The 13,727-nt window shown below is 34.9% G+C and overlaps 2 protein-coding genes across 3 annotated transcripts in view; both read left to right on the top strand.

Annotated features, from left to right (window-relative positions):
• The window catches only part of LOC135842288 (pleckstrin homology domain-containing family G member 5), a 187,655-nt gene that overhangs the window by 29,533 nt on the left and 144,395 nt on the right, over window positions 1–13,727 (top strand). The gene's annotated exons all lie outside the window — the stretch shown is intronic.
• On the top strand, window positions 12,397–13,702 carry LOC135844096 (uncharacterized). The gene is made up of 2 exons (XM_065362206.1): window positions 12,397–12,676; window positions 12,765–13,702. Exons 1-2 carry the CDS (start codon window positions 12,570–12,572, stop codon window positions 13,183–13,185), a joined length of 528 nt encoding a protein of 175 aa, XP_065218278.1. The 5' UTR covers window positions 12,397–12,569; the 3' UTR covers window positions 13,186–13,702.

The following is a 13,727-nucleotide window of genomic DNA, read 5'->3' as shown; positions in this document are numbered from 1 at the left end:
TGTGCTATGTTTGGTTTGAACATTTTTAAAAATTTGAATGATAAAATATTTTTTCAAAAGTTCAATTTGGATGAAAAACATGGGGGCTTGAGCGAGGCGAGGGAAAACGCTTTTGGAAATATTCATATTTTGAGTGATAAAAAACAACGTTTTTTTTGTTATTTTTTTGACTCCACATTTTTAGAATTTGAATAGGATGACCTATTTAAGAATTTTATGTTTTACGAGTAGATAAAAGAGCGAAGCGAGAGCAGAGAAGTTTGCAAAAATTCATACCTATTTATAAAAGGTGAAAATAGTATATTTGTGACTGAAACATGAGACCATGGGGCCCCTTGGTGTCTCTGGGCCCCTGGCTGATCGCCAAGGTAATATCGTTGGCCAATCCACCTCTGTTTCAGACCATGATCATGATCTTTCTAAAAATCAAGGTTCCCTTCAAATCGGAGCCAGATATCTTGAGAGGTCCCCTTATTATTGGGCATCTCCCTCCCCCAATGTGGCCCTTTGGAGGGTCCAACTGCAAATCTAACTTCATATTCGTGTTCAGCGAGTTCGATTCATATGATAAGGATACCCATATTGCCAACCTTCTTTCGCTCCAAAATTAGGGGAGGGGTGCATACTGCCTGAGACCCCAAAATTGGATTTTCCAGAAGTTGTTTGATTTTCTATTGTTTTTGGAGGCCCCCATGTGAAATTGCAGAATTATGTCACTGGCATTAGCCTATTGCTTTTTTTGGTCGTGTCGTGACACAAAAAACACATTTTTGAGTGTTTTCTGAGTTTTTGGAAGATGACTCATTTTGGAAAAAAAATTTGAAAAAAATGCCAATTATAGTGCTCATGCAAATATATTTTGAGAGAAAAATAATTTGTGTACCGGAATTAGGTTCGGAGATACGGCGGTTTCAAATTTTCTTTTGTCAATATCTCCTCCCCTGGTGGGCCAAAAAATTGTGAAAAAATTCATGTTGCCAGACTCGTGTCTCTTCAATATATTTTGGGCGAATTCAAATTTTTTATTCAAAATTCATTGAAATGTGACCCCCCCCCCCAAAAAAGCGTTTTTATATTTCGCCATTGTGGGCAAGAGAGTGGGATGGGGGAATTTTTTTGGCTCCAACATTTTTTTTAAAGGTACCCAACAATGTTTCATCAAAATTTCAAAAATCCGAGGACGTGGCTGGTTTTTCAGACTGAATACCCTGCTTATACGCTGTGGTATAGAAATAGAAAAATACGGATTTTTAATCAAGGAATAAATGGTTCGTAAGATGGAATATAATAGGTAGGTAGGAGGATAGTATCGGAGAAGATAAATAGGGAATGGAATAATACGAGCATTGGGAAGTAGGAATGATATAGGACAGAAAATAAAAACCTAGTTACACCACATAACCTTCATTAAATCAGTTTCCATTACCATAAGAAAAATAAAGTATCTTCTACACGATAATAAATTTAGAAAAGGCCAAGAAGGTATCGAGATGACATCTCGATATGATTTTAGAATTCAAAGGTAGATCAAATTCCTAACATTTGATTCGATTACTTCACCATTGTGAATGTAGGTCAGAAAGTTAATCTCATAAATCGAGATATTTCAATTTAGAAAAATGACACAGAGGACCGAAGTCCTATATCGCGATTCATAATCGAACCATATCAATAAATAAACTAAATTTAAGCCAAATTCGGCTATATCTTTTTTACATCACTAAGTCTAAAACCTCATAATAAAGGTATATCGTAAAGGGACATTTTACCTAACACTCACTCACCACATCATGGCAGAATTGCCATTACCGGCAACTCCGTTGCTAGGCTTCTACTCAGCCATCTCGATGAAGTCAGCACCAGGTAATAAATCAATAAATCGCGAAATAAATCTCGAAAGTCAAATCAAGCTCAAATCATTATAATAAATGAAAAAATATCACATTAAAAAATACATAACAATAGAAATCAAAAAATGAGAAAAAGAACGCGGAAACGTACGTCTAATTCATAAACGGAAAATTCATAAGTTACTTGAAACCAGATTCAAAAGTTCCATCAACACACCGAATCTGAATTCAAGTAACGACATCTAGCTTCAATTTTGTTCAAGTATGCGAAGGCTTCCAAGATTATAGCCATCTATACTACAACGCGATTCAAGATTTTTGATTATTCCTAAGAATTTCTCAGTTACCTACCAAAATAGTAGGTATTAGGTATGTTCAATCATATCCACTTGACCCTTTCCCGCGATTCTCTGAAAATTAATTCCTTGAAATTACTTTTAAGCATGATAGAGTTGAAATTACCTGCGCGAATAAGAAAGAGAAACTTTATCAAAACCGGAATCTATGTTACGATAGGAAATCTTACATATTCGACACTATTACGAGTAGGTATCTACAACCTTATTCTCTAGTTTTGCAGGTCTCGCGAAACCAAAGTTGAAACCTAGAACATGCTACAAATAAGTATCGATGATATAACCTCTTTTCTGGTACTTGAAATAGGTACTATGCTAGCTAATTTATTATCCTGGTAGTGCTAAAGTTATCTCCAAATTTCCCGTTCGATTAATAACACCAGTATATTGCACGTACCTACTTCTAACTCTAAGTGTAAGTATAACTTCGGAGTAATTTTCAAACCCCGCAGCCGTTGGCTTATCGCGATAGAAAATTTATTTCTGTCGCTTATCAAAAATACTCGCTAAAAGCGACGATTAAATTTGCCACGTTAAGAGTACTCGGCGACGACGCCGGCCACCCGGGAGATATTACCCAAAAGGAAATTAACTTTTGCGAAATCGTACTCGTATATACCACATCCGCTTTAGCACATACTCTACAACTTTGCCAGCTTTTTCGTTGTAAAATTAATGGTTTGCCGGTGAAACTTTGATCTTGACGTATTTAAACACATACATAGGTATAAGTATATACTACCTATAGGTAACTGGTAACCGGATAACAGACTTAAATTTCACTAGCTTTTGTTGCTGACAAAGCATATTCTTCTCAGCACGCGTCCTTTCTCTCTCATCTCACATAACCTATCAAAAGAAACCAACAAACGAGCCAAAGTCATTTCCGTTAATATTACCTACTCATAGGGTAGAAAAAAGAATTTGTCGACAATAGATGAGAGCTACGTACTCGTATAGCGAATAAATAGACATTTATGTATAATTTATAGGTACTTAGTATGTTTTCAAAAGTGTACGTATGTACTCGGAATTTACAGCAATTCTTTTGTTTCTTTCAATGAAATACGAAACCGAATAGCTTAATTATGAAATGATTTCAAGCTAGTTGAATTTATGGTTTACATTTTTTTCTGCATGCATATTTAATTATAAATGCACGTTATGCGAATATTGGTGCTTTGAATTCCAAAAAGTTCACTGAAATAAAGGGGTAAAAAACAAACTCGATCTTTGATTTTTTTAAAGAAAAAAAATAGGCACCTATAACTTATTTTACATCCATCGTTGAGTAATTAGGAGCCTTTCAATTTAAAAGAGAATCACTCGAATCGAAATAAAGCATTGGAACGTCACAAAAAATTACTTGAAACGCGAAGCAGATTGAGAAATACAAGAGGTCGAATTGTGTATTTCGAAACACAGTATTGACTGAAACACTCACAATAACATCTCAGTCAGATTCAGCCCTCAACTGCACAACACCTGAAATCCAGTAATTAAGTATTTTAATTAAAATCGTTTGCTTTATTGGCTACGTTCTTTTTGTTTTTTTCGTCACCCGACAGCCTATTCCTTGCCACATCTCTCTGTCAAGGTTTTCATACTTATGTAGAAAAACATACTTAATCGAATAAAATTCCTCTTCCTTGTTTGCGGCGTGTTTTGGTAAGGTACGTCGTCGCCATTCAAGTTTACAATGAAATGAAAACATTGTTTATGCGGTGTTCGTATAATTTATAATCGCGTTGACGACAGCAACTTGGAAAAAATGTCGATGCTTTGTATGGCGAAAAAAATATTCATTTTGGGTTCGTGAAGTAATTGAGCGAATCAGTTAGTCAGGTTATGCGAGGTTACTACGAAATCAAATGAAATTGCATCGAAGAGTTTTTGAAAGCAAATAGGAAAAAAATACAGGGAAAAGGATTTCACAACAAAAGCTGAGTGAGTCGTGGTGAAAATTTCAGTAAAAATGAAACAGATGTTGTTATGTACATCGCGTATGGATTTTTGTTGAAAATGGCAAATCAGCACTTGACTAGGATTTTTAAATTAACTGGTGAAAGATGGTCCTGGTGGAAAAACTACACGACAAAATTTTCAGATCGGTAAATCACCCCTAATCCCTCCAACTTTTTTGGTATTTTTCAATCAAATTTTCTCAAACCTTCAGGGATACTAGACACTATACAGCAAGAGTAAATTCATGGAAGTTTTTTGAATTTTTTTCAATCGTACTTGTAGGTGGTTTTGCTTTTTTTTCATAAGCAACAATTTTCCTGTCATTTGAAGCTTTTTGACTACCAAAAATTGTCTTGATTTCTGCACTGTTTCGTCGACTAGGTAAGTACCTATAGGTATTGATGGGAAAAAATTGTCAAGAAAATTTCAATCGTGGTAGGTACAGATTCCTCGCCTGTCCTGTCCTCTCCCACATGAGCTCATTTTTGATGATTTTTCACCTTGATTGCTTTTTCAAAGGATCTTGAAAATAACAGAAATCAGAAAACTATATTTTGCAGAAATTCTTGAAAGGGGAAGAGGGCTGAAGGATCAAAAATGGGTTGATTTAAAAACAAATAAAGATGTCGAAAATCTGTTAATTTTTTGAATTTGAGACCTCATGCAAATCTAAAACTGGATCATAGGCAGACATCAGAACTCATGTCTGCCATATTTCCATGATCCTCAAAATTATTCTTTGAAATTGGCGAACTGAAGGGGCACTGGAAGGACAATCTCTTGAAACCCAAAAAAAGACATACACAGGTAATTTTCATTTTTTTTTTTTTTTTTTAGCACTTTGGCCTTTTTTTGGAGACTTTGGGGAGGGCTTACAGAGGTCGGATTCATGAAATGAACCAATATTCGAAGTTAAACTTTCAAATTGATGGATAATCGATACCGGTACAACATTACTTACCTATTTTTCAAGAAAATTTGAAGGATTTCAAAATTTCATTTCGAAAATTTGTTTGTAGAAAAAAACAGTAAAAACGGACATTAAATATTATATTTTCGAATTTCGAGTCTTCAAGAAACAGTTTTCAATAATGTTGGTGTTGGTATTCATCACAAAAAATTGAGTTTCCTAATGAAAAAAAGTTTTTTGAGCTTTTTAAATTGCGACTAACAGTAAATATACCTACTTAAATTTTAAATTTTTTATTCATTTTAAAATTCAACCAGTCTAGAATATTAGGATAGAGCCTTCAACGTTTGTTATTTTCACGAGAAATCGCGAATGCTTTAAAGCTACGAGGCTCAACCCCCCAGAATCCTCAAGTCGTTATTTTATATTGTACTATGACCATCAAAGAAAACTCGTAACTTATGATAAATTTTAGCAAAGTTGAGGGACCCAGCTTCAGTTTTGATTTGAGTTGATCTATAGATCATACCCCAAAACGTGTTTGTGTTGTCAATTCGCGTAGATATCAGATCCATTTTTACCAAGTTTTGTTTGAAATAACATTTTTGTTTGTTCAATTTAGAATTTCTAAGGTCTGAACTAGAAATTTTGAGGGAGGAAAAAAAACCAAATAGTGTTCGACCTGAAAAAAAAATAGGTCTTCAAAAGATCAACTTTTTAAAATACATATTACTTATATTCTCTATTTTTTAATAAAAGAATTAATTTTTCTCAATTGAAAGCTGAAATTCGAAATGTTCAAACGCGCTTAAGATTATTTTTTTTCTACCAAGTACCAACACTGCGAAAATTCTAACGTAGGTACCTATACAATTTTTTATTGAACAAATAGGTAGACCATTATCAGACAAAGTACCTACATAATTCATTTTTGAAAAATCGATTTTCGAGTTTGAAAGAATGGTCGATGATCCAAATATTTTTTAAATCAATTTTTAAGGCGAATTTCAGTGGTTTTAATGTCAATTTTGTAAAGCTTCAATCAACTTTCAACCATTTTTAACTATGTTCCTTACATTTTGCAAAATTTTACTTAATATAGCTGAAATATTGAACGAATACCTATAGTTTGTGTTAAATTGATGTTTTTTTTGTTTTCTTTGTTTTCAGGTATGTACCATTTGATATCTTTCTGTATCAATTTTATGAACTTTTCGGGGTAAAAATGTGAATCAAAATCAAATGAAAGGTGATGGAAAAAGGTAAGCTATGGATTGTTTATTTCCTTATTGACTCTATGAGAAATAATCAAACCAAATGATCTGAGAATATTCGAAACTTGGTTTGCTAAGATTGAGGTATTCTAGAAATTGAACTGTTTCTTCAATTTTAACTATTAGATGAATCAGAGTCATCTGTTACATATGAATTTTTAAATTCGTCGAAGTTTGCGAATTAGGTAGGTAGGTACCTATGTAGGTACTTGACTTGACTCTAGCATCCATATTGTTAGAGTTCCATTTAGTAACCCAGATGAAGGGGTATGGTTTGCTACTGAGTCACACCATAAATACTAAACTTACTTTCTTGTATAAATTCACATTTAATGGAAACTTTAAAACTAAAAAAATCGTTCGAACAAATTCAATCTTTAAAGAAAGAATTTACGTTTAAAAAAAAACGAAAAAATGCACGCCTTTTTTTCTTCCTTTATTATTTTTTTTAATAAAACTAATCTCGTTGCTGAAATTGTTGAATTATTTTTTTTTCTACGTCTTTATTACGAAACGGTTTTAAAAATGGGGTAAAAAATAAAAACACGTTCTTCGTGTTCTCTTTATACAACGCGACGCAATCGTTGAAATTTTTATAAAAATTTCATCTTGTTAGTAGGTACCTCTACCTACTCTTGATATACTCGGTACAGTATTCTTCTGGCTGTCGCTACAATTTCAACGTTGATTCTACGTTCGTTGCATCGTCTAAATTAAATTTTTCAAATGTATCAGACGATCGAGGTTTTTTTTTGTTTCGTAATATTTCGTTTTCTTGCGTATATACGCCCAAAATACCGATGCTGAAACAAGAAGGAAATTTCATACACTCGAATACGATAAGATATTTATAAATTGCTTTTATTGTTACCTATATACATAGGACTCGATAATTATTCGGCTTTAGGGAGTCGATTTCACTCCACGCTGTCGTCGGTAGGTATAAATAGGTATACTGTACAAAGGCGGATTTAATTCGAATATTTACAAGCGTTAATTTCACATTAAGTGGTTCTCGTCGTTGTTGAAAATAAATCCTACAGGGTGTTGGGATTCACCGAAAAGTACAATGATTGTGATAAAATTAATGCGTGTGTGGGTGATAACGTTCTGTTGTAGAATTGAAATTTGCATCGATAGGTATTTTTACCAGGTGTTTTGATTAGTTTTTACAAAAGTTTCCAAGTTTATGAAAGACTCGTTGTTTCGCACGACGACGAAGGTGTTTTTATGCGGAGGTTGTCAATTTGTAGTCGTATACCATTTGTTTTGAATAGATGTGAGGTTTTTATCCCAACAGGATCAGATTTTAATTCAAAATGACGTAGTATACCTATTTTGATCTTTATTTAGCTCTATCGTGAATACGTAGGTAGGTACCTAGTTATGTATTTTGTCTTTGTTTTACTGTGGAAAATATTCTCAAGTTTGTGTTCTGTAGTGGCGCTAATTGGAAACATGATGATTTTAAAATTTAATTCTTGAATAAAAATATCATTTTCCCCCTTGATAGATACTTTTTCAAGTTTTACGTTTGCGCCTCCTTCGATTCTTATAAGCTTAAAAAGTTTCCATATTTTAATCATTTACCTACCGAAAATGCTGCCATTTCTCATTACTCTTTCATTTCCTCATAACAAGATGAAAATACCGAGTAATCCATCTTCCGCGAAGAGGACGTCTTCGGACGAGGGTATTGAAAATGAATAAAAAATATGCTAAAAATTCGTCCAACGATCGAGCTTATAGTTATAAATAACCCGAAAACGAGCGACGCCGCGCCGTTCATCCAGAAAAAAAAGTCCTCCATTAGTATTCAAAAGCTCCCTCGTTTATTTATTTTTGGCTGAAAACGGATTTTTTGCGCCATCCAAATAAAACATCTTTGAATTGCTCGACGAAACGCATACCACATAATAATTGACATTTGAAGAAGAACGGTGGCAGGAGGGAGGTGAAATTGAGTCTTGTGAAATGGGATGTGAAACCAGAGGGATGAAATTTACTCGTATTCGTTGATATATACCTACTTATTTCGATTCAAAGGAACAGACATTTTAAAAATATACTTTTGTGAATACGTAATGTGTATTTAAGTACCTACGTGTAGAAAAAAAACAAATACAAGAAAATGGTACTTAAAACGTATGCTCTTGAATGCCTTGATCATGTAGGTACCTTGAGGCTTCGTATACGTTAATTTTTTTTAATAAGAAGGTACCTATCTCATTGAGAATCAAATTCATGTGTAATCAACTCATCTTATACGCGAATTGACTCGATCCAGTTCACTGACAGTCAAGCACAAGTCAGTTGACTAAAAAGAAGCAACCTTATACCATACATCATTTAGTGGTTTGAGAAAAGGTACCTCAGCTTAATCTATACACTAAGATATCTTTGTCCGCATCACAAAGCAAAAAGGTAAACTGTGGAAACATCTTGGTACGCGTTTTCGGTTCGGTATAGTGCGATGTGGCGCATTATGCGAAAACAAAATGTAATTACATCGAATAATGATGAGAATCTGGCGAACAATAAGTGTAAAATGCGAGACCATGGGTGAAATAATTCAAAGATATTGCATCGAGGAAATGGTACCATTTATAAGCGACGTAGCAGATAGCCTGAAAACAATGAAACGCCTTCACCGCCATCGTGTACAGTTCATTAATTCGTAAATTGTATTATCTTTGATATTCTCGCATTTAAGCGAATCAAAGCTTCTGTGCATTTTATTTTAATTAGATAAAAAGGATTAGTTTGCATTTAATAAAGGAGTTTCGCCCGCTTTGTCGTACTCTCTTGCGTCTTTACACTTCGGTTTCGTAGGTACCTAATAAGCTGAATCGTTAACTCTCTCGGTTGTCTACAAAAGGAGCAGAGAGTAAGTTTTTCATATAGACAAGTAGGATGCTATAATTTTACTTCTGTCTTAGCCTCGGCGGTGCGCCATATTTGCGAAAGTAACGAGTGTTTCAACGAGTTTAAATACCGAGTAATTATTTATTAAAGGTAGTAAGTACGTGCATAATGTGAGCCAAGTTTAAGATGCGATTATAACATTGCTGCGGATGTACTCTTCGAGAGGTTTGGAAGAAGATGTTTGTACCTTTCGGTAGTTTCTCAAGTGATCAATTTTATACAATGTTGACTCATTAGCCATTAATGTATCTCAGCATATGGTGAAGTTACTACTTAGTTATCAGCATGTTCGTACCATATTTCAAAAATCCTCGTCTTCTAACTTTGCAAGGTTACAAGAGTCACTGAGATTTATTCTCGATTCAGTTGCTTATAGTTCACTGATCTATTTATGGCAAGCGAATTTCTAGCTCGTTTTTTAGATAGATTTCGTCGACCTAGGGAGGACCTCCTTGAAGGGATAGAGCATCATTGGAATAAGTTAAAACACCTTGTCCAGACTTTAGAGTGACGCTCATTCTCCGCCTCTGTTAAAAAAAAAACTTCACCAGCCCAACCTGTGCTGCAAAAATTGTGTGAAAGGATAGAGCATCGATAGAACTGTTTAGAGCACTCAGTCCTGACGTTAGAACACCTCCCTTTCCTCCCTCACTTCATTAAAAAATAATTGGTAGGTCAGTGGCTTTTAGAGTCCAGACATTCAAGTCAATGACCTCAAGAGGCCACTGCATTGACTTTTTAGATATGGACTGCTAGCACCCATAAGGCAATGGTCTTGAACACAGTTCATCAATTGGTCGAGGTTTGCCTTCTGCGCATGCGCGAATCTGAAAATGTTTACTGTTATTACAATGATTATCAATAAGTTATCAACATAAAATTACCTACGAAAATATAAGAAAAATTAAAATTTTTGGTGTAATAAATTAGAAACAGTTATTATGACCAATTGCCTATCTTCAAAATTGAAGGGGCAACCCTGATTCAAAATTTCCAAATTTTGAGTGCCCCAAATTCGAATTTTGAAATTGTGCTGGCCCTTTCAATTTTGAAGATAGGCAATTGGTCATAATAACTTTTTTTGTTTATCCACTCAAGTACTATGGGTTAGGGGCATCATTTAAATAATACAAACATTTTTTTACTGTCTGCAAATTGATGAAATTACCACATTTTTGGACTAAAATTTACCAATTTTGAAAAATTCATCAAAAATAAGATGTTTGAATCATTCAATAATGATGTCTCTAACCCATAGCACTCGAGTTGGCAAACAAAAAATGTTATTATGACCAATTGCCTATCTTCAAAATTGAAGGGGCAAACACAATTTAGAAATTCAAATTTGGGGCACTCAAAATTTGGAAAATTTGAATCAAGTTTGCCCCTTAAATTTTGAAGATAGACAATTAGTCATATTAACATGTCTGTTCGTCCAATCCAGTACTATGGGTTACAGACATTATTTGACTGATTCAAACATTTTTTTATTTTTGAGGAATTTTTCACGACCTTTAGAGGTGACACAGACAAGTCAATGACCTTTAGAGGCCAGCCAGTAACACAGACGACCTTATAAAAAGCGAAATAGATAGGTTAATGACCTTAAGAGGCCGAACGGGCGGACAATGGACAGCCAGACAACCTTGTGAAGCCACACACTCGGACCTATGACTTTTACAGTACAGAAAAGCAGACAGACAACTTTGGAAAACATATACCCTCGAGCGGCCATGACAAGCAGACAGACAGCAATGAGAGGCTGGTCAAGTAGATCAGTGACCGTATGAGGCCAGACAGACGGGTCAATGACCTTAAGAGGACAGACAGATGACTTTGGGAAACCAGACTGGTTGGTCAGTGCGGCCTCGAGAGTGCAGGCACATAGGTCAATGACCTTAAGGGGTCAGGCAGACAGACAGATAGACAGACAGGCGGGTCAATGACCTCAAGAAATCAAACGGGAAGTCAGACTACCTTGAGAGTCTTATATAGACAAGTAGGTTAGTGACCTTAAAAGGTGGATCAGGCAGCCAAATAAGAGACAGGTTTATGGTTTTGAGAGGTGAAACAGATGGGCTAATGAACTTGAGTGGCCTTACGCAGCAGGTGATTTTGACGAGACAGACAAGCAGACAGTCGACGACCTAGAGAGGCTAAACTGTGTAGTGTGTAGGGACATGATTGTGAGCTAAACATGTTCTATCAATACTAGATCCACATATGTAGGTAATTTTCATTTTTCACGGATTTTGGCCGCATTGGAAGGGCTATCATTTCACCAGCTCTACCCGAAGATTTTTCCAAAAAAGGGCTAGGGGAGGGAGGTGATCCAACAACGAGACTGAGTGCCAAAACAGCTCTCTAAAAAGGGGGAATAGGGGACTACTCTAACGTCCGGACTGGGTTCTATAACTTACTCCAATGATGATTTATCCCGTCAAAAGGTCTCCTCTCCTCTCCTCTCCTGAAACTGATTGAACTGGCGAAGTCTATCTCTCGTTTTTGGCAATTTGATTGGGCTTTGATTTTTCTTTTGAGAAAAAAATTTCATTCGAATTGTCGCTATTTAAGATACTGAAATAGGTAATACAGTACTTCTAAGTCCATTCGATTAGGTACACAATAGATACCTACTTGAAATACCTGAAATATGTATTGTAGATATTCCACTTGAGTATACATGCTAGGAGAGCCTTGTTTTATTTGAGTAACTCCCACTCGCGCATTCATCATGTTTGTCATGTTCCTTACAACATCACTTTGTGAGAAAAAAATATGAATTATCGGATTTTTTTTTTTTGAAGAACTCCGTGTATCATTCCAGTTTTCTTTTCCCATTCCTAGTAAAATATGGCGATTTTGAGCCCCTCCCCATCTTAAAAATCTGAAAGTAATTTTGTTCGTTCTTAGAAGTTTTGGTTCTTTTTCGAAGTGTATAATGTTGGGTTTGAACTAAAAACAAATTTTTACGAGACTCGGATATTTCAACTTTATACACCTTGGCTGAGGCACTTACATTATAATGTATGTAGGTACTCATTTACAGGTTCTTGTAACGATATCGAAAACCCATTAAAAAATGTAGATATAATTCAGTTGCCAACTTTTATCGTCGTATTTCTTTCCAGCAAACGTGGTAATTTGCGAAACGCTCGAACTACTTCCATAAAACGAATATAATTTCTGTTTTTTTAACAACGCGAAATTTAGCCATTCAATCAATTTATATCAAACAGTGCAACACTTCGAAAAAAGTGACTAAAAACGAGTGAAAAGTCGTGCAAAAATGAAACGTTTACTTATATTTCTCGCATCGATTTCCATGGTGGAACTTTCTCCTGCTAACTTGACTGATTTCAACGCTATGTCAAAAATGATAGATCCGGTATCTCTGTAAGAATTATTTACCTAGGTATTACACAAACTTCATGCTTTTCATATTCGTTGTATTCGTACCTATTGTTTTGTTTCTTAAAATTAGAGCTGCCTCCACTATGGCATGGGATTGCGCTTGCGATAAAGCATGCGATATGGGCGAGCAAATCATCACACCTTTCATTGAAAGTTTTCACGGGGGTGGAAAATCAATCCCTGGTGCAGGCATATGGAATTGGTTTAAAGAGAAAGCTAGCGGAGTAACTGCTATTGTAAACAACGGTTTTGATTTGTTGAAATCAAAAGTTAACGAGTTTGGAGGCGATGTTACGAATTCAATTGGTGTTCTGGTCACCGAAGGTACTCAACAAGTGAAACAATATTACGACGATGTGTTGCTTCATCATAATCAAAGCAATCCGTTGCAGTTGTTCTGTGATAAAACTCGTAGTTTAGGATTATGTAAATGTTTCTTGAAACGGGTTGCTGAGAAGCTTAGTGCATTTACAAGTAGTTCAGACAGTTGAAGAGTGGTATTGTGTGTTACCTATTTGTAATAATTGACTTGAGATCTTATCGCCCTTATGGAATATTTATTGAGATTCGACCACTTTCACCCGCAATTTTTGGAACAATTTTCGCGATGTCATCACTCAAATTCGAACAAATTTTTGATTGATAGAAAAGTCTCCCCCTCCCCACAAAAATGCAAAGTTGTTATTTTTCATTTTCGAACGAAGTTTCTAACACAATCGATTTCATTTTAAAAAATGGGTAAAAATTTATTGTTTTGAATCTTTTATGAGAAAAAAAGTAAAGGTTCAAGCCACGAATGAGAATTTTTGTGGTCTTTTGATGATGTAATGTAGCACCAAACTTTTTTTCAATCCCCGCACTAAGTTCAAAAAAAAACACAAAAAAATCAAAGACGATCCACTATAATACCTATATGAACCTACTCGTAAAATTTTCCATGTAAACATAATAATTTTTTTATTTACATTTTGTAACAATTGTTTTAATTTAATTAAATTTTCATGTGCAGTTTTTTTGTTCCTTTTTCTTTTGG

The sequence above is a fragment of the Planococcus citri genome, chromosome 4 (genome assembly GCF_950023065.1).
Source record: "Planococcus citri chromosome 4, ihPlaCitr1.1, whole genome shotgun sequence".
NCBI lineage: Eukaryota > Metazoa > Arthropoda > Insecta > Hemiptera > Pseudococcidae > Planococcus > Planococcus citri.
The sequence above is the reverse complement of the archived record's forward strand: the minus strand, read 5'-3'. Positions and strand labels throughout refer to the sequence as shown.